Source organism: Thunnus thynnus, chromosome 3 (genome assembly GCF_963924715.1).
Source record: "Thunnus thynnus chromosome 3, fThuThy2.1, whole genome shotgun sequence".
Classification (NCBI taxonomy): domain Eukaryota; kingdom Metazoa; phylum Chordata; class Actinopteri; order Scombriformes; family Scombridae; genus Thunnus; species Thunnus thynnus.
In genome coordinates this window covers 6555086-6581700 of record NC_089519.1, presented here as the reverse complement: position 1 = coordinate 6581700, position 26615 = coordinate 6555086, and the positions used below count along the sequence as shown (strand labels likewise).

At 40.5% G+C, this 26615-nt stretch overlaps 1 protein-coding gene across 5 annotated transcripts; it reads left to right on the top strand.

Annotated features, from left to right (window-relative positions):
- Nucleotides 1–31: 31 nt before the first annotated feature.
- On the top strand, nucleotides 32–26601 carry LOC137176661 (dynamin-2-like). 5 transcript variants are annotated; one of them, XM_067582605.1, is made up of 20 exons: nucleotides 32–461; nucleotides 3091–3164; nucleotides 3431–3580; nucleotides 3685–3888; nucleotides 4872–4970; nucleotides 5266–5426; nucleotides 5869–6011; nucleotides 6107–6242; nucleotides 11760–11827; nucleotides 12267–12405; nucleotides 14833–14919; nucleotides 15060–15130; nucleotides 17268–17322; nucleotides 19072–19182; nucleotides 19413–19522; nucleotides 19620–19731; nucleotides 20564–20731; nucleotides 23013–23239; nucleotides 23765–24013; nucleotides 25813–26601. In XM_067582605.1, exons 1-20 carry the CDS (start codon nucleotides 301–303, stop codon nucleotides 25850–25852), a joined length of 2565 nt encoding a protein of 854 aa, XP_067438706.1. In that variant the 5' UTR covers nucleotides 32–300; the 3' UTR covers nucleotides 25853–26601. The 5 variants fall into 5 exon arrangements, with proteins under 5 accessions (XP_067438706.1, XP_067438704.1, XP_067438702.1 ...); XM_067582603.1 differs by lacking the exons at nucleotides 12267–12405; nucleotides 25813–26601 and adding exons at nucleotides 13782–13920; nucleotides 24282–25287; XM_067582601.1 differs by lacking the exons at nucleotides 12267–12405; nucleotides 25813–26601 and adding exons at nucleotides 13782–13920; nucleotides 24279–25287.
- The last annotated feature ends 14 nt before the right edge of the window (nucleotides 26602–26615 follow it).

Genomic DNA, 26615 nt, shown 5'->3' with positions numbered 1-26615 from the left:
CGCTGGAGGCGGAGCTTCCATCTCCGGCGGAGGCTGTCTGTCGCCTGACCGGATGATGACAGAAGTTTTCTGTCTAATGTGGCTACTTTAGTCAAGCAATCACTCAGTTATTAATGTCGTCTGTGTTCTGACCGCAGCCGGGACTCTCGACTCTTTACTGCTTTGTTTTTAATGAAATAAACTCGTAACAGACTGCACTGCCATCTGGGAACTTTTGCTTTTCTGGAAGAGCGACCCTTTGGCTCTTGTTTAACCGGGAGGGGAGCAGGATAGAGCCGGTGGGCTAACCGAAGTGCCGCAATGGGAAACCGGGGGATGGAAGATCTCATTCCCCTCATCAACAAGCTCCAGGACGCCTTCAGCTCCATCGGACAGAGCTGCAACTTGGACCTGCCGCAGATAGCGGTCGTCGGCGGCCAGAGCGCAGGGAAGAGCTCCGTGTTGGAGAATTTCGTCGGGAGGTTGTACCGTTTATATGAAGTCTTGGATTAATCTGACACTGTGAATGTGGATTTTGACTTTAGGTTGTAACTGTTCTTTCAGTACAAACTGAGCTGAGCCTTTGCGTAAAAGTCGCCAACTAAGCACTTGGTTACGCGCTCTAGTGTCGGTGCCTCCCAGTTCATAACGTTTTTCCAGCGGATTCTTTCCATTTTGGAGCTGAGCTATTCACGAGCAATAATTGCGCATTTTACGCAAGCAAACAGCTGTTGGTTTAGGGACAAAAAAAAAACTGGGGAGGAATTTGGTTTAAAAGGTAATTAAAAGTGACTTTAGTCTCGAGATCGATATCCTAAATCTATACAGTTAAAAAAAATAAGTTTCCTAACAGAAATATGAAGACTGCTCTGTCATCACATTGCTACATATGAGGCCCATCTGTCAAACATTTACAAAGGCTGTTCCTCGAGACTGCTTTCTTAAGGTTGTAAATACATCTATATAGGTCTCACATTACACAGGTCAGGTCAATGTTTTATCGTTTAAGGTGAGGTGTAAAAATGTTGTTGGCAGGTTTGATGAGGTTGTTATCTAATAAATGAATTATTAGGGAGATAAACAGAGAGTACAGCTGAGAGGGGCAGGAGTCTCTCAGCACGCCAGCACTGCTTCATTTCCTTGTGGGGCAGATGAATGAGTTCGAAGGAATCCGAATGAGCAGATGATGCCAAATACCAGCAAACCAACAGTTACATTAATGCGTCATGTTACAATCAGTCCACTCAGTTTGTAACCATTTGCGAAAGAATCACTTTGGCTGTTTGTTTTGCAGTCAAAGAGTCAAATAGTTACACACGCCCTTAGTAGAATCAATTCAGGAGGAAAGGGAAGGGGGAGAAGATGGTCGTGTTGCTGCAGAAGTAATCTCTTGAAGATAACTGTGGCAGCTTTATGTGTTTATCTCTCAGTGAAGGTGCCAGTAACTGGAACACTTGACTCTCCTACATTTCAGAATGGTTTCATTTGTTGTCCAAGAGATAGGGAATGTTGATTAGGCAGCCACGTCTCCTTTTTTTCCTGTTGCCTTTTGTCTCCGAGTCCCGAGCAGCGGCTGGGGGAGACAGTAGGGGCATTGATGTGTTTGTGCAGGGGTCATCAGTGATGTCACCAGCTGCGCTGTCATGTGTATATGACACACTGGGTACCAGATACCCACCATGGGCACTTAGCTGTTTTCGTGTTTGTTAATTAGCCTTCTATTGATGCTGCTGGCATGCAGAGGTGTACTACTAGTGTGTGAGATCAGTTTGTTTATTCATTTTTATTTAGTTGGAGTGGATTTCAGTCTGTCAGGGCTTATTCTCAGTATTAATTCATCTATTTCTGTATTGTGAAGGGTCCATATAAAGGATCACAAGAACAAAATGTTGGGAATACGGCTGCAACTAACTATTATTTTCATTATTGATTAATCTGTTTTTTTTTTAAATGTATCAATTAATCATTTAGTCTAATGAATGCCCATCACAGGTTCTGAGAGCCTAAGATGACGTCTTCAGATTGTTTCGTCTGACCAAATATCCAAAACGAAAAAATACTCAGAAAAGCTGCAAATCCTCACATTTACAAAAATGTGACTACAGAAAAATTGTCGTTGTTGGTTGATTTTAAATGACTAAAACAATTAAATGATAATTAAAATTATTGTTGATTCATTTTCTGTTTGACTTATTGGCTTATTGTTTCAGCTGTAGCTGAAAATCGCTGGTTTGGACTAAAAAATGTAAAAAACAGAACAACAACAAAAAAAAACAAAAACGAGAAGAACCCTTTGCAAGTTAACAGAGAAAAAAACAGCAGCTCAAAACCCAACGTTGCTCAAAGTACAACCATGATAAGGAAGCAAACCCTCACATTTTAGCAAACGTTTGTGATTTTTACTGAATAAATTTCGAAAAGATTTTCTGTCAACTAATTATAAAGAATCAAATCGTTTCAGCAATTGTCATTGTACTCATGTTGCACTTTCACAAGAAACAGGAAGAGATGAGGAAATAGGATGGGAATAATTGTTGTGTAACTTCCTGAATGCTCTGTCAGCAGAGGATAACACAGGCACAGCGGTGTGTGTTTGAATATGTGTTTAGATGAGTATGTCTTAGTACATTTGTATGTCACACTAAAACTGAAACTCAGTGTTTGCCGCTGACCTGGCAAACACACAGACAGAGAGACAGACAGACAGACACATATTCTCGTGGCCTGGAGAGATGTGTCGTCAGTGACCTGGAAATGATTACAATTCTATTGAACAGGAGTTTCCATCCTGATGAACGTGTATGTAACAAGGAGAGGAAACAGAGAGACATGTTTTCGTTCTCGTTGCAGTATTTATAACGAACATCCCTGTAAGTCAATCTCTGCCTCGCATAAATAATGCAGTCACTCAGACAGAGGCCTGCATACATTAATAAAGAAGAGACTGGGGATCAATTTTACAGCTGGAATTCTTATTTTGGTCTAGTATGTTGACACCATTTGAATTAATTTGTCTTTAACATTTGATTTAGAATATTGTTGTGTTGTTGTGTCTGTATCCATGTCCATATCAGTTGCATGTATTAAACTTAATCTCTTTCTCTCCCTCAGGGACTTTCTGCCCAGAGGATCTGGCATCGTCACCCGTCGTCCTCTCATCCTGCAGCTGGTCAACAGTAATGCAGGCAAGTTGTACAGCGTATGCATGCATACGGACACATCTATGAACACATGCACTGCTGTAAACACACGCTAACACACTAAGCATGCTTTCTCAGAAATATACTAGAAAATTCATAGCCTTTTACATGTTTTATTCCCTCAAAGTTCCTTCTCTATCCCTCGTTTCGTCATCTTCTTCATTCTGTCCCCTCCATCATGGTATCGGTCTCTATATTTATCAATTCGTCACCCTCTCTTTTGTCTAAAACTCTCATTTTCCTCCATGTAGAGTATGCAGAGTTCCTGCACTGTAAGGGGCGCAAGTTTGTGGACTTTGATGAGGTTCGTCTGGAGATTGAAGCAGAGACCGACCGGCTCACTGGATCCAACAAGGGCATCTCCCCCATCCCCATCAACCTCCGTGTCTACTCCCCTAATGGTAACACACACGCATACTGTACACACACACACATTCACAAGGGTTTTCAACCTCTGTCTGACTGATTCCTTTCCTCCTCCTCCTCCCCCATCAACGTCTCACAGTGCTGAACCTGACCCTGATCGACCTACCGGGGATGACCAAAGTGGCCGTGGGAGACCAGCCCGTGGACATCGAGCATCAGATCAGAGACATGCTGCTGCAGTTCATCACCAAAGAGAGCTGTCTGATCCTGGCCGTCACCCCGGCCAACACCGATCTGGCCAACTCCGACGCCCTCAAGATTGCGAAGGAGGTGGACCCTCAGGGTAAAGGAAGCTTTTGTTGTGTTACTTTGTGTTTTAGGAAGGCATGTGTTTGTTTGATATGATCATATTAATCTGTATGTCCTTTGTATGTTACCTTCTCTTTTGATATTTCCCGAAATATAACCATTTTGCGCTCTAATTTAATACAGATGTAATTACTTTTGCGGTGTCTTGCAGCCATTAGCACTCTTCTTCTTTCTATTAATCTTTGCCTCAGTGCAGCAGCCAGCTCGTCACAATAATTAACAGTTACACTATTAAAAGACTTCCTGGCAGCTAGATGTATTAAATAAGATTACTGGAGATACACTGTAATTACATTTAATTATCTCTGCCTTTGGACATCTTTCATTTAATCCAGAGGATGTTATTAATCATTTCAAGTTGAGCCTGTGACTATACAGTAGGTTCATGGAAAATGACGACATTAGAGTAAAGCAGTTTTACAACATTATCATGTTATATTTTTTTTATTTTTCTCTATTTAACAGTACATTTTGCTTACTATTTTATTTTTTACTTTATTGCTGGCATATAAATACTCTCTTTTGTCACGCCAGTGGCATTCGGTCAGTCAACCACTTTGGTCCAGGCTGAAATATCTCAACAACTGAGGAAATTACAGAGCAGATATTCATGTTCCCCTCATGCTAAATTACTTTTCATCTAGTGCCATAGCTCAAAATTTTAATTGGTCCTCTAGGTTTATGACCAAATACTTGCAAAACCAATGACATTCCCTCACATAGCTTCGAGCATGGCTGTAGACTCTTAGTCTATATCTTTTAAGCAACATGTGCTGTACTGACGTTTGTTTTTAGGTTTTTGAAACTACAAATAGACTAGTAAAACACTGTTCCATTGAGTGATTAGATTTAATTGCCTAAATGATGTAGAAGATCTGTGTAAATCCTAAAAAAAACTCTGTTGCATGTATGAATAAATATAAGAACATCTTAACAATTACACCTTTGTTTTTTTAGGTCTCCGGACAATTGGTGTGATCACCAAGCTGGACCTGATGGATGAGGGGACGGACGCAAGGGACATCCTGGAAAACAAACTGCTGCCTCTCCGCAGGGGTGAGACCACACACACACACACACACACACACTCGAACGCGCACACACACACACACACACACACACACACACACACACACACACACACACTCAAACGCACACGCACATGCACAATTTGTTTTATGGGGTAGAAAGTCATTGGACAAGTTAACACTTAGGTGATGCTTTACTTTTTGTCTTCATTCTTGTCTTCAGCAAGTGAAACAAATGGAATTGGATTTGGGTCAGAGATCAAGAACATTCGTCTTTTTGGCCATAAAAAACTTCTTGGGTGTGTTGTCTGTATTTTCTTTAGGTTACATCGGGGTGGTAAACCGCAGTCAAAAGGACATCGATGGGAAGAAAGACATTCGAGCTGCTTTGGCTGCTGAGAGGAAGTTCTTCCTGTCCCATCCTGCATACAGACACATTGCAGAACGCATGGGCACGCCACACCTGCAGAAGACGCTCAATCAGGTCAGACACACACACACCTGATCATACACACAGACATACAACAGAATAATTAACATGCATCATGTTAAGTTTACAACAATCACAAGGACATACAGTGAACTTTTTTTAAGTTTTAAGCTTAATTTTTTCATTCACATTCAAGGCTGGAAATATTCTCTTAGGAAAGTTTTGCAGTTATTGCCTCACAATGCTGTCTTATGAACTTAATTTCATAAATTCATTGTAATTGTCTGTGTGCTTGTTTTATATAAATATCCATCATTGAACTGAATCTCCTTCATCACATTGAGAATAATCTTTATACCAAGAGCAAACACATGTGGAAAGAATAAAATCACAGACTTCCTCAGCATTAAAATTCTTTACTATTAATAATAAGAAGAGGTAGGGTGACTTATTATATAACTTAGGGTAAAATATGTATTTTTTCGCTTCTTTCCAGCAACTTACCAACCACATCCGCGACACCTTGCCAGGGCTACGCAGTAAGCTGCAAAGCCAGCTGCTATCACTGGAAAAGGAGGTGGAGGAGTACAAGAACTTCCGCCCTGACGACCCCACACGTAAAACCAAGGCCTTGCTTCAGTCAGTACACACACACACACAAACAGATGCAGAAACACCTAAACATATTAATTCAAGAAATTAAGACATTCTCTTGTACAACACACAATGTGCAGGATGGTGCAGCAGTTTGGCGTGGACTTTGAGAAGTGCATCGAGGGGTCTGGGGATCAGGTGGACACCTCCAACTTGTCTGGTGGAGCGAAGATCAACCGCATCTTTCATGAGCGCTTCCCCTTCGAGCTGGTGAAGGTGATGAATGTTATCATGTCTATTTTTGTTAAGACATTAAGATTGATATTAGCTGATTGTTTCTTCTCCTGGGATCCATTAGAACAGTCCACATGATGATGAATGTTAGGTGTTGGGGTTGGGACAAAAAGTGAATATTTGAATTAAGTGATACAAAAGGTATATTATAGTAAAATGAGCAACAGGACTTTTCCATCATCAAAGAAGGTGATGGCAACTACTGTTCACTGTGAAGTGAATATTTCTAATAATCCTGATAATACTAGAGGTTTTTTGAAACAACATTTTCCTTCTCGTTCATTTTTGATGCATTTATAGATTTCATAAATTACATTTAAAGCATTTTCAGGTCTATATTTATATTCTGGGTCTCTACTGGAATATCTCTGCATGATTTACGGTTCAAAAACTCCTTATTTATCTTATACTGGCCCTTTATGCAGCCCCTCAAGTCAGCCTCTGTCTGAAACAGGCCGTTTTAGCTCCTGCGTCTTTAAGGGCCGCCTTCTGATGAGCCCAGTCTGTTCTGATTGGTTAGCTGCTGGAAGCTGCGTCTCGGCAGACTTCAGGCAGCTCTGGAAGCTACGTAGACAAAAAGTAGTAGTTGGATTTCACTTCCTTTTCTCCTTCTTTACTTGAAATGGAAACTTTTGAAATATATCCGCACATTTTCGAGCCTGAACCCGATTAAGAGTATGAGAGTGGACAACGTCAACAAGGCACAGAGCAGATGCCGTCAGCATGCGCACATTCTGATGTCATCACAAGGAGGAAGTAGAGGTGACATTGCAAACGAAGCGTTCAGCAAAGCATTTTGACTTGCAGGGAGCATTTTTATACAAGTTTACTTCAAGTTTTGGACCTTTGACCAGGTTTAACATAGACATCTGACATCATCAACAGCATAAAAATAACAAAATCATTTTTTGAAGATATTTGATAACTGCTTTATTGGCGACCGCCATGTTCACAATGAACTCCATGTACAATAACAATTACATCCCTTCCTGTACCTTCACAGTAAAAGTTCCCCCTTCCTCCCACTACATGATAACATGTATACTTTCGCACAGGCCAAATGGATGTATTGCAACCAGTCAAAAACATTAGTACCTGTAATTTAACAAACTCTCTTACAAAGAAAAATTTCCAAGGTATTCTCAGTATTCAGCTAGAGCCTTGTGACCTCCAACATAAGTCATAAAATATGACTCAAAGAGAGACTTTGTTCTTGATCAAGTTTCCATTGTCCTTTATTATGTGCATTAAGTAACTGGAGAGCTGAAGCCCCCTTTTTGGTAAGGCAGTCCGCAAGTTGTTCTTTTGTGTTGTATCAAAGGACTCGCTCAACCTTTTGGGTTTTGATAAGTGCTTTAGTGCTACTTATTTCCAGATGTCTTTTCTCAGTGACTGATTTTGTGGACTTCAGTGTATCAACCAGCAAATGATCGTGTGTGACACAGGTTACTGGTGTAGCATGTTCACTATCACCAGTAGTCAGTTCAGAGAAGAGTGTAGCCAGAAAGATAACATTATCAGTCCCATCCGACATTGCCAATATTTCACCTGAAAGTATGCTACGGACAATCCTCTTGACTCTCTTTGACTTCCAAGAAAGGGGTGAGAACTTTCCATTTTCCCCAATTAGAACAATAAGGTGTCCTCCTTGAGTGCCTCTGCCAGAAAGATTTCCAAATGTGGCATCACTGAACACAATCATCTTCAAAGCACTGTCTCTGCCCAAGTATTGGAAGTCCTTCTTGGACTTAAGTTTACACACTACTCTGTTTGCTTCATAAATAGTCTGCACAATTGCATTTTTCATGCCTGACGCCAAGTTGTTGGCATCAAACATTACATCTGGCCGGTCCTTTCTTGCAACCCAGATAATTTGGCCCATCTTGGACCTGAGTTGATCCTTTTCCTCCTCACAGAGAGATTAGTCCTGCTCCACAGTTCGTGAAGGTTCTATATGTATGGGCTGCATATGCTGAAGTAGTTTTCCTGGTGTGTTTGCAATTTTCCGTCAACAGTCACAAAGTCTATTCCCACACAACAGAAGTTTTCATGTTCCTCTCGTCCAACTTGGAATGTAGATCTGAGCTGAGGAATTACTATTGTGAAGAAACTTTGTGTGCCCCCCCCCTATGAAGTCATCCACATGCCAGGCAAGAACCTTAGTTAGAGCACAGTTCTGATCTAGCCAACAGAAAACAGCTGGATCAACTTAAGACATTTTTCCTTCTGGTGTCAGCAGTATTTTCTTTACTCTATTGTACCAGTACAGGGAAGCATCTGCCAGACCGTACACACACTATTTGATCTTCCTTAATGTTCATTCACTCTCAGCTTCTTGTCCCATGATAGTTTCATTCCCTGTAGAAATGCAGATTTTATGTCCATAGAATGAAGTGTCCACTGTCTTTGACAAATCACTGCCACAAGTAGCTGACTCTGTAGCACATGTGGGTGAGTCCTTTTGCAGCTCTGACACTTCTAACTCCTCAAAACCTCTAGCCACAAGCTGTGCTTTTGGTACTGGTCCAATGAGTGTCTCTCTTTGAGGGCGCATACCCATCTGGTAGAAATGCCCTTCTGTCCCTCATCCTTAATTTCATATTTGGACACATTGTTATTACTCCAGCTCTTTATCTCCTCATGTTTTGCTAAGTTTAATGATACATCTCAAAGCAGAGATGCATTTGGCCACCCATTCACTTTTTGTCATGCCCTCTAAAACTGAGGGTTTATCGGTTAGCACAGAGGGCAAGTTGGGATTCTGTCCAAAAACCAACTGATGAGAACTGTAGCCATGGACATTTTGCTTGGTGTTCTTTGCCTTAAGAGCCCAGTCCATTCAGTCACAACAATTACCTGTCTTCACTCTCATTATGATCTCAGTGTGTGATCCAAGTGTTTGGTTGTGTCGCTCCAGAAGTCTATTGCTCCATGGCCGTAGGCAGTTGTCTTTATTTTTATGTTGAAGTTTTCTGCCATATCTCTCACCTCATCATTGTTAAACTCCCTCATTGTCACCAAACGGTTTCTGAGGTGGATGCACACTTATCCAGCCATGGAGAAAGTGTTTCACAATCTCAGAAGATTTCTTTGTGGCCAGAATGCTGCCTGCAATAAACCGTGTGAACTTGTCAATAATGGGGAGATACCACACACCCTATTCAAGTTCATGCAGATCTACAGCCACAGTCTCATTATACTGAGACTCCAGTGGTAGGCCAACAGCAGGCTTTGGTGAAGTTTTTCTGTATCTTTGACATATTTCACATTAACTCACAATTTTCTGCAGGATGGTGTTACATTCTGTATTTTTATTGCCTGAACTCTTTAGAAGCCTCTCCAGCCTGTCAGCAGAAGCATGACCAAATTGTTTATGAAGCTTCAATAAGATTTTTTGTTTTGTTGCTGAGCTCATTTTTTTCTGAGATTGTCAGTATTTCATCCTCACATTGGCTTTCTTCATGCTCATTCTTTTTTCCTTTTGGAGTGCCATCTTCTGCAGTTGCCAAGATCTGGTCATCCCATTGAATGTTCTTCTTTTTGTTGTCAATAATGTTCACACAGTTATGACTAGAGCTGGTAAAGTCAGGTTTTACAGGTTTGTTGAACATCACCACCCTGTCATTTTCCATATCCAGTACTTTCCCTGCTCTTTTCACAGAGGCTTTGCTCAAAAGCAGTGGAATGTTAGCTGGGCATACATCAGTTTCAATATGACACTTAGTTTCTCCATTTCTTGCAGGAATTTTCAACTTTGTAGTGGAATAGACCACTTTTTCATCTCCACACCAAAAGGATCTACAACTGAGTGTTTCTGTTTTCCTGAAGTCATTCAACTTGTTCTGGCTTAGTCCAGTGATGTAGCTATCTAGTCATTCCTGTCCACACACAGTCCATGTGCATGTGGTATCGATAATTGCTGAACCAAAACACACTGTCTTAAAGAGTTCTGCTTCAGTGGGTGACTTTTTTGTGTACAGAGTGATGTTGCTCTACCTCATCTGTGTTACTATCTTCAGTCAGCTTGACTTGCTCACTTTTGTGTGGACAAACCTCGGCCCAGTGAAATGTGGATTGTCAAACAGCACACTTTGATCTGCAACCATACCTGTCCAGTGGGTTTTTGTCAGGCAGTGGTGTCTTCTGTTGATACGTTTGAGGCCATGACTTGCCCCTCTGTCGCCCCTGCTCCGTTATATACAGAAGGTAGTTTCTTGGTTAATTCCCATCTTGGAAGCAGACGCTTTTCCTCCAAATAACCCCTTCAATGCTGACTTCATTGATGTAAAAGTCAGATCTGTACATGCTGTGAGAGTTACTTGTCGATCTCTTTTGTCCCAGAATGCAGTATCCAGTAGTTTGAAAGCTAACACTGCATTGGGAAGATCTGTCTTGTACTTGTGCATCTGAGAGTACTGTTGTTCAAAAGTGATTATATAGTCCGCCATGGATACACTACAGTCTCTCACAATCCGGTCAAAGCTTCATAGGCTTGGTCTTTTTCTTCCTTGAGAAAGAAATAGTCAAGTTTGAAAGTGTTCGTACCAGTCTCTTTATTCAAATCATCGGCTGGTATTGTTTCTCTTGCTCTTCCCAACAGCATCAAAACCATAGCAAGCGCTTGCTTGATTGTCTCAAGTTCTGTAACTCGGGTCCAAAGTACAACTTCATTTTTCCAACTTTCGCATGGCTTTCCTTCATCAAGGCATGGTGGGACTCTGTAGTTGCTAACCATCCTCTGCTACCAATGTTACTCAACAGGAAAACAACCTTGAAGTTATCGATAACTGCTTCATTGGCGACTGCCATGTTCACAACAAACTCCGTAGGCTCTTTTCATTAGGCTCATTTATGCTTCCTTGCATCCCCTCTCCTCCTGTGACCCGGAAATCATTGCCCCTCTGCCAGCAAGGATCTTCCAATTCATTAAATGCACCTGGAGGAGACAAGGAGAGAGGAGGCTCCTGGAGGGGCTTAGAGCGAGGAACCACAGGTGTATCCTATGCGGAAATTTTTTAAGGGACAGCAACACCCCTTTGGTCGAATGTTTGATTGGTCAGCTGATCTGACGGGACAGGAAACAGTCAGCTGTTGGTGTAATACAGCAGATCCAACTACCTGTGGAACAGGAATGAAAGCACCAACAGCAACTTTTCACATTTATTCGTAAAATAAAAATTTGTGACTCATGAATCAATCACAGAAAACACTCTTGTAACTTAATTATTTTCTTCATAAGCCAAAGGCTTCTTTTCCATTTCAAGTATGTCTCATAGCTGCGTGTCTCCTAGAAAATCATCCTGAGCCTGAAAAGGACGTCAGACTTTCACAAACTACAGCTTTTTTTATTGATCCTTTATGTCGATTGTGTTCTTTCAGTAATTAACGGGTTTAAATGGACTATTCGTGGAGATAACATGAGTGAGGGAAGGGTAGTATAATTAGAAGTAGCATTAATTTTGCATAGCATATCTCATCTTTTCTTGCACTGTGTCTTAGATGGAGTTTGATGAGAAGGAGCTGAGGAAAGAGATCAGTTACGCCATCAAGAACATCCACGGAGTCAGGCAAGTTGAGACAGCCTGTAAACACATTGTACATATACTGTAGCTCTCATTTGTCTTCATGTTTGCTTGCCTGTCTGTCAGCTGTTTGTTTGTGTCCATTCAGCTTCATAAAGACCCACAGCGTCTGTCCTGTTTTTCATATCTCCGTTAAATGTGCTGGCTCCTCTGTCTGGTATTTTGCTGTCTGTGTTTTCTTTTATCTGTGGCCAGTGTTTATGTAGTCTCCCCAGCTGCTTGTCGGCCATATGGCTGTCTTCCACTCCACTTCTTCCAGTTTTAATTTCCACTACTCCTCATTTGGTCTTCCCTCAGTGTCTTACTGCTCATGTCTTCCCTGTACTGTGTGCCTGTCTCACACTCCTTCCCGTGTGTCTATCTACCCCCCCCCCCCCCCCCCCCGCTCCGTGTCTCCATGTCTGTCTTGTCTGTGTGTCTTCAGGACAGGCCTGTTCACCCCAGACCTGGCGTTTGAGGCCATAGTGAAAAAGCAGATCATTAAGCTGAAAGAGCCCTGTCTGAAATGCATCGACCTGGTCATCCAGGAGCTCATCAACACAGTCAGACAGTGCACCAATAAGGTATCACTGCATGGTCCCCTGCCTGGCTGCCACAACCATACATATACACCACAGAGATTGGCCAACTTTAGCGCCACCTGGAGCCATTTTGGTACCAACCAGTGTTTATAAAGCAGCCGATATAGTTTAGTTTATCGCTATGTGCTTTTGAGCATCATTTTGGCATCGTGGATTGAAACATAAAGTGGATGAATTCATTTGAAGGGTTTTATCTCTACAGTCTCGCTTTAAAGTTCACTTGCATGACTATCAGTGGATATATCTGAATATCCTGGCTGTACTGCAGTGAACTGAAGTGGTGTCTCTGAGAGGCTGTGTGGTCAGAAACAGACGGGCTGTTACATGTTCCTGTGCAGGTTCATTATAAAACAAGCTGCAGGCTTGGTTTTAAGCTATAGCTTAAAACGTGTGTGCTGGCTATCAATATAGACCAGTGGTGGAAAGTAAATAAGTGTGTTTACTCAAGGACAACAATGAGATACTGTTCACTTCTACTCCACTACATTTCAGTTTTTTTTTCTTGCTAAAGAAGAAGATTAATCCTGTTAAGCCAACTGTTTTGGCTTGTCACCCTTAACAGAAAAAAACATCTGGTCACATTTCAGATGTCTATGAGCTGTAAACAGTTCTACCAAAGAGTGATTTCCCCTCAGATGGTTTCATTTTAATAAATGTTTGAGAACCCAGAGAAGTCAAACTCTTCGATATTTCATAGAAACAGCAAAGATTAGAGAAAAGTCCTATAAACGAATACACATTTGTTTAACAGAACTTTGTTTTCATTCTTGCCTACCCCATTGATCATCTCAGGACCCCTCAAATTTTTCTTGTGACTCTTTGAGGTTTTACTACATTAAAACTGGCATCACCTCGACCAGCTGCAGCAGTATTAACCATCTAATAATGTAATACATTCTAATACTTCTGTACCTATACAGATGTAGGATTTTGAATGAAGGCCTTTTACTTGTAATGGAGTATTTATCACATTGTTGTTTTGGCCCTTGAGTGAAGGATCTCAGTACTTCTTCCACCACTGACACGTATAAGAAGCGAAAGTTGCTTCAGGTGATTTTTGTTTGTTTGTTTGTTTCTCAGGAAACACTTTTGGAGAACCTGCAGCTTGTTTTTGTTCTGAACATGAAGTAGAACTAACTAAATGCCTGTTTTCTTTCTTTGTCATATTCCTCAATCTTCATCTTTCTTCTCCTTCTTGAAACTGTTTTTTTTTTCTCTCATTCTTGCAAACTCTTCCATCCAACTTCGGCTTTCATTTTTCTACCACCGTCCACTTTTTTCCTCACTGTGGCCCTCGCTACATCGCCTCCTCTTTCACCTGACATTACACCTCTGACTCCCATACTGCCTCACCACAGGACAGGCCTGTTCACCCCAGACATGGCGTTTGAGGCTATAGTGAAAAAGCAGATCATTAAGCTGAAAGACCCCTGTCTGAAATGCGTTGACCTCGTCGTCACCGAGCTTGTCACCCTGATCAGGAAGTGCACTGAAAAGGTAAACAGGAAAGACAGATTTAAAAAGTGATGAATGCAGACAGATGAGAAGAGAGTGAAGGGAAGAAAATCAAATGCAAGTAAAGAAAAAAAAAGTGATATGAGGCAATCAGAGGAAGTAAGAGAGACATATGAGATAAATTAACTAACTTGTCACTGTCTAGTTGTTAATCATTACTCCTCACCGCTGCTTGAAGGCTTCTATCAGCACCCGTCCCACCCACCTCCCCCTGTTATTCCCGCTGTAATGACAAATCCAAGAGCCCCATTCTGATCCCGGACCCCTACCAACCCACTGACCCCATCAGCAATCAGATCAGTGATTTAACAACCCCCTCACACTCCCCCACTTATAAAATCAGATCCCTATTCTCACACTAAGAAACTTGGCTGCACAAAAATGGCACAACCGTGGCTGTTTGTCACCCTGTCCTGTCAAGGGAGATTTTGATGTATTTGTCCTGTAATATGCCATTTTCTGCACCTTTGACACCCATAATACCCCACAACACCTCACCAGACCTTTCCCTAGCCTTCATCTCTTTCTGGACGTCTTTTTCCCCCTCCTAATTACTCCCTGATTTGTTGAGACTCGCCATCAGCTTGAGATCAAATTATGCCAATGCTGATTTTCTATTCGCTTTTTTCTTACAAGCGAGCTGAAAAAGACAAATTATTATCGCAACATCTTTGTTTAACAAGAAATCTCAAGCTGGTAGGGAGCTCGTTAATGCATGCCTCCTCGATCTTAATCTCTGACATGTCTTGCCTCATTTATACTGTATATTTGTTGTCGGTAATTGGGCGTAGTTGTGTTTACAGTGTTATATAAACCTGCATAGGTGTGTATTCTGTCATCACAGTGCCTGCAGCAGTGTATGTGTTTTCTGTGTGTGTGTGTGTGTGTCTACAGTTGGGATCGTACCCTCGACTGAGAGAAGAGACAGAGAGAATCGTCACCACCTATGTCAGAGAGAGAGACAGCAAGACCAAAGACCAGGTGTGTGTGTGTGTGTGTGTGTGTGTGTGTGTGTGTGTGTGTGTGTGTGTGTGTGAGGCAGTGAGAGAGAGATGCCGTCTACTGTACCTGTAAGTTTCACCTCTTTGTGTACAAAACATGTGTCATGTTTTACCCGTCAGGTGCTGCTGTTGATTGACATTGAGCTCTCCTACATCAACACTAACCATGAGGACTTCATTGGATTTGCCAAGTAAGACGTTACTTCAGATATTGATTAATAAGGTTCATCAAGCAGAGATGGAGGTGTGTCTTACTCTAAGTCAGTGCATAGAGTGAAACACAAAGAGAAACTGCAACAAGACAGTGTTGTATCATTAAAGAGGCCTTCAGGCTAGCCAGAAGTGATTAAACCCCTATGATGTCATCAGTGATGTACCCATATGCTCTAGGTAAGGCTGGCAAATTCTCAAAAAGGTATTGTATCCTTTTCTAAGACTATATGTAATCTTTTCAAGAGGAATACAGCTGTTCATTTGTAGTGGCAAGGTAACTCCTGTGATTTTGGTCAAGGTGTCACAGAGGTAGCACCAAAAAGGTCCTGACCTTTGTACAAAGCCATGCACAGTGCAGGAAGGAGTTGACCTCTATACCACATCTGAAACACATTTCTGACAATTCAGGTTTTTATTTATGGAGTTTGTGTGGGGTGAGGCACAGGTGATGGAGGAAATTATAGTGCACCAGTCTGTACCGGGCATTAATGGTAGCTGACAAACTGCTTTGGCATAAATCTGACCAGAGATGTGCAGGTCTAATTCCCATCTTGGTCTAGATTTGTGTAAACCTGGCTTTGGGCACTCATTCAGCAGGAAGGAGTATATCTTTATAAATAAATGTGTATACATTTCCCTCATGAAGCAGTTTCTCACACTGGTTGGCTCTAAGAAAATGTCTAAACTGAAAATAAGAAGAAGTTCTTGCTGGACAAATCATATTTCCTCCTCAGTTGTTCAAAGAACATGAGAAGTCCTTTTTCTCAGCAATCCTTCAAATGCTGGATCCCTTTATGATGCCAAGTCTCCAGAATCTTTGTTATTTAGAATCATTGGTATGAGTTCATTTTGTCTCAGAGGTGTTCTTGATGACAGTCCCATTTTCAGTCCAAGGCTTCCATGAGTCTCACACCATATTTTAATCAAATGCTTTAAAATAAGATTGTCTGTCCTGTTGGATATAATTCTGGAGTTCCATTTATAAATAAAATCACTGACTACCTTCTGTCAGGGGATGCAATACAATTTGTATCCAGGAGGGGGCACCATCACCCTCAAAAAAACGATGAAATAAATCACATTTGAGCTGCCAAGTAATACTTTTTAAAACTGGGTAATTGAAGGCCCCCTAATCTATAATCCCATGTTAATTTCTCCATAGATACCCTTTTTTTTAGGTTTTAAAAAATGTTTCTAGGAAGTGGAATGGGAAAGGACTTGAGAGATAGAGATATTGTAACCTCGGTATTATATTCATTTTGACACAGTTAACTCTGCCAATTAGAATAATGAGCAAATTAATCCACCTACGTAGATCATTTTCAGTTCTACTGAGCAATGGGAGGTTATTAAGTTTGTACAAATTATTAAGATAACTACAGTTATTCCAAGATATTTTATACCTTTTGGAAACCACTTAAATAGGCTCGTTTGCTGATACTCAGTGTAATCAAAACTCGTTAGTGGAATAATTTCACTTTTTTCCCAGTTCACCTTATATCCTGAAATAACATCATAAGCATTTAATAGAATCTGTAATTTGTTTAGGGAGTTATCAGGGACTGTGGTACCAAATTACATCATCCGCCAGGAGATTAGTTTTATGATTTGTCTGATCTACTTTGAAACCCTTTATATCAAGATCCTGTCTGGATTTTAAGACTAATACTGGTATCAATATTTGAGAGTTTTAAAAAAATCTCAAATAATTACTTCCTAAAATCCAACATCGTTTTTCACCTTTTCATCTTATGTGACAATACAATTCCTACAAACGATTAATTAAAGAAGATAATAAGCAGAATAATCAATAACATAAATGCTGTATATCGATAATATGTGGTTTTGTTAGACTATCCCTTCATCCTTGGATCAGATTAAAGGTGTATTTCCCTGCTTTTGAGTGGACGCCTACACTGGATTACACGGAATAAGTAGGATTCACCAAAAACCAAACCATCCATTTATCCTGCTATATGCTCCAATGTGAACAATCTGAACGTTGCTTACATGCCATAAGGAGTCCTGCGGGTTTAAAAGTTAAGGGTCTGTTTGTTTTTTATGTGCACTATATGTTCTATCTGAATTCATGTTTTGTGACTGTCTCTCCTGCAGTGCCCAGCAAAGGACGGCAGCTAACGCTACCAAGAAGAGAGTCATGCCTAATCAGGTAAATCACCTCTTCAGACAGATACACGGAGTCCTCGCACCACTGTATCATCATAGCAGCTGCTTTCTCCTGCTGTTTTTTTTTCATTTCTTTGTCTTTCTGTCGTTGTCTCAGCCCGTCTCTCCTGTCATTGTTGCCCTTTGTTGCTTCACATTTACATACTCTTGTCTGTGCCTTTTTGTCTTTTCTCTTTATTTCCCCTTTCTCTGTCTCCTGTACTGTTCCTCCTTTTCATGGCACAGGGAGAGATTCTTGTAAGTACCCTACCCCCTGCACCTCCACTTGTCACTTCCTCTTTGGGTGGGTGGGGGAGTCAACGGTCATTATGGCCATTCTGAGAAACTTTGTTTCGTGCTTGTCGACAATGAAGAGGGAAGTGAAACTTACACTCATGGATGCATTATGAGAATTGGATATCATGCTCAAAAAAGTAGTCACTCCTTTACTGGTAACTAGTGTGTCATTCCCAGTCTCACGGACTTTAAACTGGGATGATGTCTCACCCAAAAATAGCTTTTCGGGGCTTTGAGAAAGTACAAACAACTTTGTCTACAGTTTTACAGACATAATACAGTTATGCTCATAAGTGTACATACCCTGGCTTCCACTTTTTGGACAATATGATGATGCAGAAAACCTTTAGGGGATTATTTGGGGATAGTGGTCAGGTGAAGCCATTTATTTTCACATAATTGTGTGTGCCCTTTTTAAATCATAATAATAACTGAAATCACCCAAATGGCTCTGATGAAAAGTTTACATACCCTTGAATGTTTGATCTGATAATATACACACAAGGTGACACACACAGGTTTAACTGGCTATGAAGGGTAAGTTCCCACACCTGTGACTTGTTTGATTGTAATTATTGTCTGTGTATAAATAGTCAATGAGTTTCTCGGCTCTTGAGAGACCCCTGCACATTTCATCCAGGGCTGCTCTGACTTTACTGGACAACGAGTCATGAGGAAAGCAAAAGAACTGTCAAGAACCTGCAAGAAAAGGTAGTTCAGAAGTGTTCAAGCTCTGATAAAGAAGTGGAAAATTAAGGGGTTCTGTTGATATCAAGCCACGGTCACGTAGACCAACAAAGATTTCAGCCAGAACTGCCTGGAAAATTGTTGGGGTTGCAAAGAAAAACCGCACGCAACTTCAGCTGAAACACAGACTCCTCCTCAAAAACTTGGTGTGGCTGTTTCAAGTTGGACAATAAGGAGGCTGCACGGTTGAGTTATTGTGCCAACGCCACAAAATGGCCTGCTTACAATATGCCAAACAGCACGTAGACAAACCTCAAAACTTCTGGAACAAAAACATTTGGAGTGATGAGACCACAGTTGAACTTTTAAACACTATAAACACATCTCACAAATTCTGTATGTAAACTTATGAGCACAACTGTATTTTCATAGTTACACCACCCAGATGAGAGTATTGCATTTGTCTGCTCATTATCCCTGTGTGTGTCTGTTCCCTCTGTCTTCTTGTCCGTCAGTCTGGCGCAGAGAGGGATGCAAAGCAGGTGACTTTTCATTGAAACCTGTCATTTTTTGTTTTTTTAGTCTCTGCGTTTGTGGTGTTTTTTTCAGTAGGCATTTGATCTTTTTTATGAAGAACACAGTTAAACTTGCATGGCTGTTGTGGTTTTTTTTTTTATGTAAATAGTTTGGGATTTCATCTGTTTTTAATGTTACTCCACATCACCCCTCTGGTGAGGTGTGTATTTCAGTCAACTGTTGTCGTGTGCAGGTGATCCGTAGAGGCTGGCTCACTATCAACATCAGTATCATGAAGGGAGGATCAAAGGACTACTGGTTTGTCCTGACTGCTGAGTCTCTTTCCTGGTACAAAGATGAAGAGGTAAGGCTGCTAACAGGAAAAACAGTGGTCCTAAATTATATATTTAGTCTCTTTTTATCTTTGGGATGGCAACAGAGTGTGCTTTTTTTAAAAAAAGCCACCAGCCTATTATGGTCATACTTTGGGACATTTAGATCTTTCTTGTTGTACCTTCACAGAAAACTTTTAATGCTTTTATAAATATTATTCACTGAGTGTTTGTCTGCATGTTTTCGTGTGTGATTTATCAGGAAAAAGAGAAGAAGTACATGCTGCCTCTTGACAACCTGAAGCTGAGAGATGTGGAGAAGGGCTTCATGTCCAGTAAACACGTCTTTGCCATCTTCAACACTGAACAGAGGTGCATATACCGCGAACATCTGAAACTGTGATTCGTACTGTATGTTCATCCGTTCCAATCTTTAGTTAATGGTTGCTTGTGTGTCTGTTATATACAGGAACGTGTATAAAGACCTGCGTCAGATCGAGCTGGCGTGTGACACTCAGGAGGATGTCGACAGCTGGAAGGCCTCATTCCTCAGAGCTGGTGTTTACCCAGAGAAAGACCAGGTTTTTATATTTGAAATAGTTCATTCACTAATTATATTTACAAAGGATTCCAGCATTATGTTTTTTTTACTTTAAATTTAAATGTTTTCATTGCATGTTTGTAGAGCATAAATGCTCTTTTTCAGCAACTGTCTACATCATACACACATATACACACATATATACACACATATATACACACATATACACACATATATACACACATATATACACACATATACACACATATACACACATATACACACATATACACACATATATACACATATATACACATATATACACATATATACACACATATATACACACATATACACACATATACACACATATACACACATATATACACATAGACACAAGTTGCGCAGTACAAACAAAGTCATATTTTTCAGTCACTGAACTGCCAAACTGAGCAGTTTAGGTGACCACTGCTGATTTAATTACCTGCTCCACTGGCCCAAGAATCAAACTGGAGATCTAGCCTCAAGGCCACTGCTGTCCACTGTTTACCTTCCATGCCAAATTTAATTCATTTTCAAAACACATATTTTTTTTTTTTTACATCCAAGCTGCGATGTAACACTGGTGTTTATAAATGTATTCACTTTGCAGAGCATTTAAAAAAAAAAAAATCTGTTTTGGTGGTCAAAAATACTGTTGTAACTGTTGATGGGAAGCTAAAACTGAGAAAACAAAACAAAAACAGATGTGCTTTTAAATGTATTTACATCAGTGTGGATATGAACTTAAAGCCAACTTAACTTAAGGGTTCACATACACAAGAATAATTACATCTTCTTCTCCGACTGTCTGTCTCTATCCTGGTCTCCAGCCTGAGAATGAAGACGCGATGAATCCTAGCGACACCGTGTCCATGGACCCTCAGCTGGAGCGGCAGGTGGAGACCATCCGCAACCTTGTGGACTCCTACATCGGCATCGTCAACAAGTCCATCAGAGACCTCATGCCCAAGACCATCATGCACCTCATGATCAACAGTGTACGTTTCCTGCTTTACCACTAGTCATCATCAGCCAGTATTTTTATATTAACAATGGGTCAGATGTAACAATAATAACAATAATAAAAAAATTTGTATAGCACCTTTCATACAAAATGCAGCTCACAGTGCTTCACGTTAAAAAGATAAAAAACAAAAGAGAGACATTAACATTAAACAGGAATACATGCATAGAATAAAAGGAGGCAAACAAGAAAAACGAAAAACAGCACATTGTCGTAAAAGACATAATAAAAATGGAATAAAATGTCTTAAAAATGGTTGGAAATGGTGCAAAAGAAATGGTGCAAAAATGGTGCTATAGAAAGGCTAGCTTAAAATAGATATGTTTTTAAGTGTCATTTAAAGCTTTCAACTGAGCCTGCCTCTCTAATGTCTTTAGGTAAGCTGTTAATAATAATAATGATTCCCATTATTTGGGAGCATAATTGAAGAAAGCTGCATCTCCAGTTTTCTTTTGGGTAGGCTTATGGGTATCTAGCAAGCCTGCAGTAGAAGATCTAAGGGCTCATGAAGGAACATAAAGTGACAGGGAGTCTGTGATGTAGTTTGGTCCTGATCCATTGAGGACTTTATAAACAAGTAAGAGGACTTAAAAATCAATTCTGGAAGACACAGGGAGCCACTGTAATCCAGCCACTACTGGACTCTTTTTTTTTTTTGTTTTTGTTAACAATCGAGCCGCAGACTTCTGAATCAGCTATAATCTTTCAATGGACTTTGAAGGAAGAGCTGTAAAAAGTGCATTGTAGTAGTCCAACCTAGCATGAATTGGTTTTTCAGCATCTTGCTGAGTTAGGAATGGTTGAACCTTGGCAAGGCAACCTTGAGATGAAAGAATGCTGTTTTAGTCACTTTGTTTATATGGGACTTAAAGCTCAAGTCAGCGTCTAAAATGACTCCTATGCTTGTTACCTCTGGTTTGATCAAGGGCGTCAGGTTGCCAAGTCTTTTAAAGAGCCTGTTACTTTTTCATTTGGGGCCAATTAATAAGATTTCTGTCTTCTCCTCATTTAATTTGAGAAAGTTATTACTCATTCATGTATTGATTGCGGACATAAAGGCAGTCAGGGAGTTTAAAGCTTGGTTCAACGGATAATTGCGTATAATTGTGGAAGCTAACATCATGTTCTCTAATGACATCACTTAGCGGAAGCATATGTATTGAGAATAGCAAAGGCCTGGGGCAGCTCCTTTGCGCAACACCAGAAGTTATTTCATATTTCTCTGACACATCTTCTCCAAGACTAAAGAAAATTTCCCCCCTATTATGCATGTCTGGAAGCAGTCTGAGAGGCCAACCCAGCTCTCGAAGCGATTTATGAGGATTTTCATGGTCAATAGTATCGAATGCTGCACTTAAATCAAGAAGAACCAGAGCAGAACTTTATTAGCATCAGTGCTAAGTCTCAGATCACTAATTATATTAGTGAGAGAGGTTTCTGTGCTGTGATTAGCTCTGAAACCAGATTGAATTTTCTCTAGGAGATTGTTTGTTTGTTTAGAAAGTTGTTTATTTGGTTGAAGAACGACTTTTTCAAGTATCTTGCTTAGTACTCCACAATCTAAGTGAGGTGTATAATGTAAAAAGTGATGAGTGTTTTCAACAGACTTTATAGTTCTGCTCAGCTTTACGAAGCGCTTTAGCACCTTTTAGCTCACTGATTTGTTTTTACAGCCAGAAATTTTACAGACAAAATAATCATCTAGTTGGTGAACATAGTGGAGCATTTAGCCACTAAAGAGCCAGATATTTTCAAAAGGAGAGTTAATACTGTGCTTACATTGGTCAAGTGGACAGAAACACAATGCTAATGCTAATGTTGCTCTGTGTTTGCTGGATGTGTAAATAGTCAACTGTCTGCTAACACATTCGATATAACAACTTTATTATGTGACAGTGTGTCAATGTCGTGTTTATTATTGCAAGTTTAAGTGTTCTCAAGTCTAGAAAAGAATGGAAATTTTATTTAATAATTTCTATTAAAGTATGGGGATCCCATGACAAAGTATGGAAAATATTTTGGTTTGTAGTTCCAAGACAAATGCGGAAGTGTAGTCCTGTCATAAAGTTATGATCTGATAAAAGTTGAGACTTTTTAAATTAAGAAAATTATGGATTTAAAAATGTGTTTAAAAATATTAAATATTTAATGTTAATTTGAATAATTTAGGGTGGATACATCTGCTGTGTAGCAAAACTCTATCATCCTGACTGTATTAAACGCCTTTCCTTTCCTTTCTCCTCTCCCACCTCCAGGCGAAGGACTTCATCCACTCTGAGCTGCTGGCCTACCTGTACTCAGCCGGGGACCAGGGCAGCCTGATGGAGGAGTCTGCTGAGCAGGCCCAGAGGAGAGATGAGATGCTGAGGATGTACCACGCTCTCAAAGAGGCCCTGGTCATCATCGGAGACATCAGCACCACCACTGTTTCTACCCCAGTGCCTCCACCAGTAGACGACACCTGGATGGCCAAGGACTCAGGGTAACAGACATGAAAAAAACCCCCGAAACAGTCGAGTACTTACTAGACACCAGATATTAACATGTATAGAAACGATTTTAAGAAGTAGGTATAGGTTGAAAACAATATTGTGTCACACTGGATCAGCAGGCGATGAAGAGAATTAACATGAAAATATCCATATTATTACTTCAAAGCATTTTAGTCAAGAATAATTGACTTTATGATTCAAAATGCAGATCAAAGGCCCTGTAGTGCTGGTTTTACCATTTCCCAAGTTGTAAGGTCCCTTTAACTGACAGTAATATAGTTAGCTATTTGACTTTTGGGCTATTTAATTAAAGCCAGTTTGTTGCAGGAAAACGTTGACATGAACAATTAAGCAAATACACATGTGCTTAATTGACTTTTACGGGTCCTTATGTGGATAACACCATTACTAATCATTATCATTATTGTTATTTTCTTACAAGTTAACAGTATGTCATTTTACATGGCAGACATCACATTTTGAAATCTAACTCCATGTCCGTCCCTCTGTCCCAGTGTTGCCCCAGTGTCCCGCCCCACCTCAGCAACAGCACCCCCTCCCAGCCGACCCCCAGCGGTGAGGGGCCCCACCCCGGGTCCCCCGCCCCCTCTCAACCCCTCACCGGCGTTCGGAGCACCACCCGTGCCTTCTCGCCCCGGCCCTCCACAGGGCCAAACGGCTTATGCAGGCGATCCCAACTCTGTGCCTCTTGTCCCTTCCAGGCCGGCGCGCGTCCCTCCTGCGCTGCCGCCGGGCATCCCCAGGTAAAATCGTACAGACACACACACACACACATACACACACACACACAGTTGTTTTCTCTCAGGCCTTTTTGTGTTTTTGGTGGAAAGTTGGCGGGAAAGTGAGAAGTTACTGGTGGAGGATTTTATATTCTTGCTTTGTGGTGGTTTGGGAATCATGGTGCATGACTATCTGATGATATTTTGCTTTGCATGTTTCTTCTCTCCCCTCCCTCCCTCCCTCCCTCCCCCTCCCCCTCCCCCAAATACTTCTTCTCTCTTCCTGCAGCAGAAGACCCCCGGCTGCTCCCAACCGATCCGCTGTCATGCGTCCTTCAGAGCCCTCCCTGCTTGACTAGAAACAGACACATTTCTTTTTTGTTTACACTTTTATATTTCTCATTACATGTTTTTCATGTAAACCCCTATAACTACAAACTATCCTCCTGTGTTTGATTATCTTATGCTGTTTCAGTCTGTGCATTTCAGAAGCATTATGTATGTAATATTGACTGTATGCGTAGGAAGCCTTTTTAACCAAGTACATGATGAGATTTTCTGCGTTCATTATTATGAAAAGGGACCAATCTGATGATTTTATGGACTTAAAGGTTCTGAACCATCAAGTCATCTTGAATTCTTCTTACATTATTTCATTTGAAATGAAACATGTCTTAAAACAGTGTATGATTCATAACTTTTTTTTTTTACAATGGTAAGAAAACACTTTTAGAAGTCATTTTTTTGTGAGTTGTATACTTGCTAATGTTCTTTCAGTAACCTTACACACTAAGCACCTCAATAAGGAAGCAGCACTTTTTGATAAAAATCATTTTCTCTTCATTGTTGGTAGATCTTCAAAGATGGCAAGTCAGCCTTCTTATTAAAATTAGACTGACCAGTGGGATTTGTATGCTTCAACATTCTGGCTAATTACTTTTGTGACCAGTTTTTCTCAAGTATAGTATAGTTAGATTTTAGTGTTTCTTTTATCTGGACCAATTAGAGATACGAGACAGAGGAGGAAGAAGGTGATGAGGAAAGCACTGCAGCTGTGAGTGTGTGCAGTGTCTTCTGGTCTCTTACTGATAATTAATTATATAGTAGCTGAGGTAAGAGTGACCTCTGACAGTAACCTCCAACAACAACGCACAAAATTGTATCCAAGTGCCTTGAACGAAAGTTACTCAGTAATTCTTTCATAAATCATCACCTTAAAAAGCCATAATGAAAAAAGGATCATGTATGGAAAAGAGTCTTTCAGAAGTGATGGACTGAATAAACGAATAGAAAAATAAGGTGTGGTGGCTGGTGCTTGTTCTTGTTCTTTGCTTCATCTTTCTTAAATTCTCATGCATAAGCATTTCTTTGGTTCTTTTCTCTTTTTTTTTTTAAAACCTCATCTCTTGTCGCATCTGTTATGCAATCCAGTTTCCATGCACAGACAGTAAACATACAGATGCTGCCTGTCACTCTTTCATACCATCAGTGAACACATCAGTGAATGTGACACAACAGAGTTCAGGGTTCTGACAGTTTGATTTGCATGATGGTCAAATGGAAACGGCAGCGCAGAACAGGAATATTTCACTTTTCTGGGTGCAGCCCGGCTATGATGGAGCTGTGAGTTACCGTGGTAACCGCAGTTGCCAGTGGCAACACGCAGTAAAGATAGTGTTACACATTACTTTTGGACTGTTCACAGAGTTGGGCAGAAGTGAATAAAGGTATGCAATCCTACTCTGTGTGTATTACTTGTGCACTTAAATTCAGAAACTGACTGAAAATCTTACGGTCTTCTTTTCATGGTCTTTTTCACACAGGCGACCTCCACATGTTCCTGCTCGTCCCAACCACTGGTGAAGGAAACTCAGATGTTTCCCACTCTGACCTGGACTGTAGCTACACAGTCTGCTGAGGTGTACCAAACACTTTCTGTTGTCTAGAGCCACTGAAATAGTGTAATAATGCATTATTTTTCTTAGACATTTAAGAAAGTGAAAAAGTAGGACATAAAATGTGACAAAGGTTGCAGCTGGACAGTCTCAGTCCACAACATAATTATATTTCTACAAATAAATGTAATAAGAAAAATAGCCTCCGTACATAAAGGTATGTTATTAAGCTTACACAGTATCTCCAGTATTTAGTATGTACTATAGACCAATGATTATCTGCTATTCTTTTTGCCTATAAATACTGCTCTGTCTGAATTTATGGATCCTGACTTGAAGCGAGCATGGACGAGTCATCTCTTAAATCGCTGCGTACTGTGTTGTGCGCACAGCATGAACTGTTTGCACATTAACGTAAACTGTAAATAAAACTCTTGAGCTCCTCTCAACCACTTCTATCACTTCTCACTGCATCGTAAGCAAAAATGCCTCAATGTAGCCACTAATGTAAGATTATTAATATTTCAACAATGTGATACATGACACAGCATCAAGTGTAGTTAACTTGTGCTGATTCTTAAAGCATCTGATATGTATTTATATTATGTGCTATTTGTCCTTCATACTAACTTCAACTTGATGTCTGCTTTTACTAGTTTCTTGTATAAGGTCAGCCATTAGGGGGAGCCACATCAGCAGAAATAAACTGTGTCCGTGTGTGATTCTCAGTC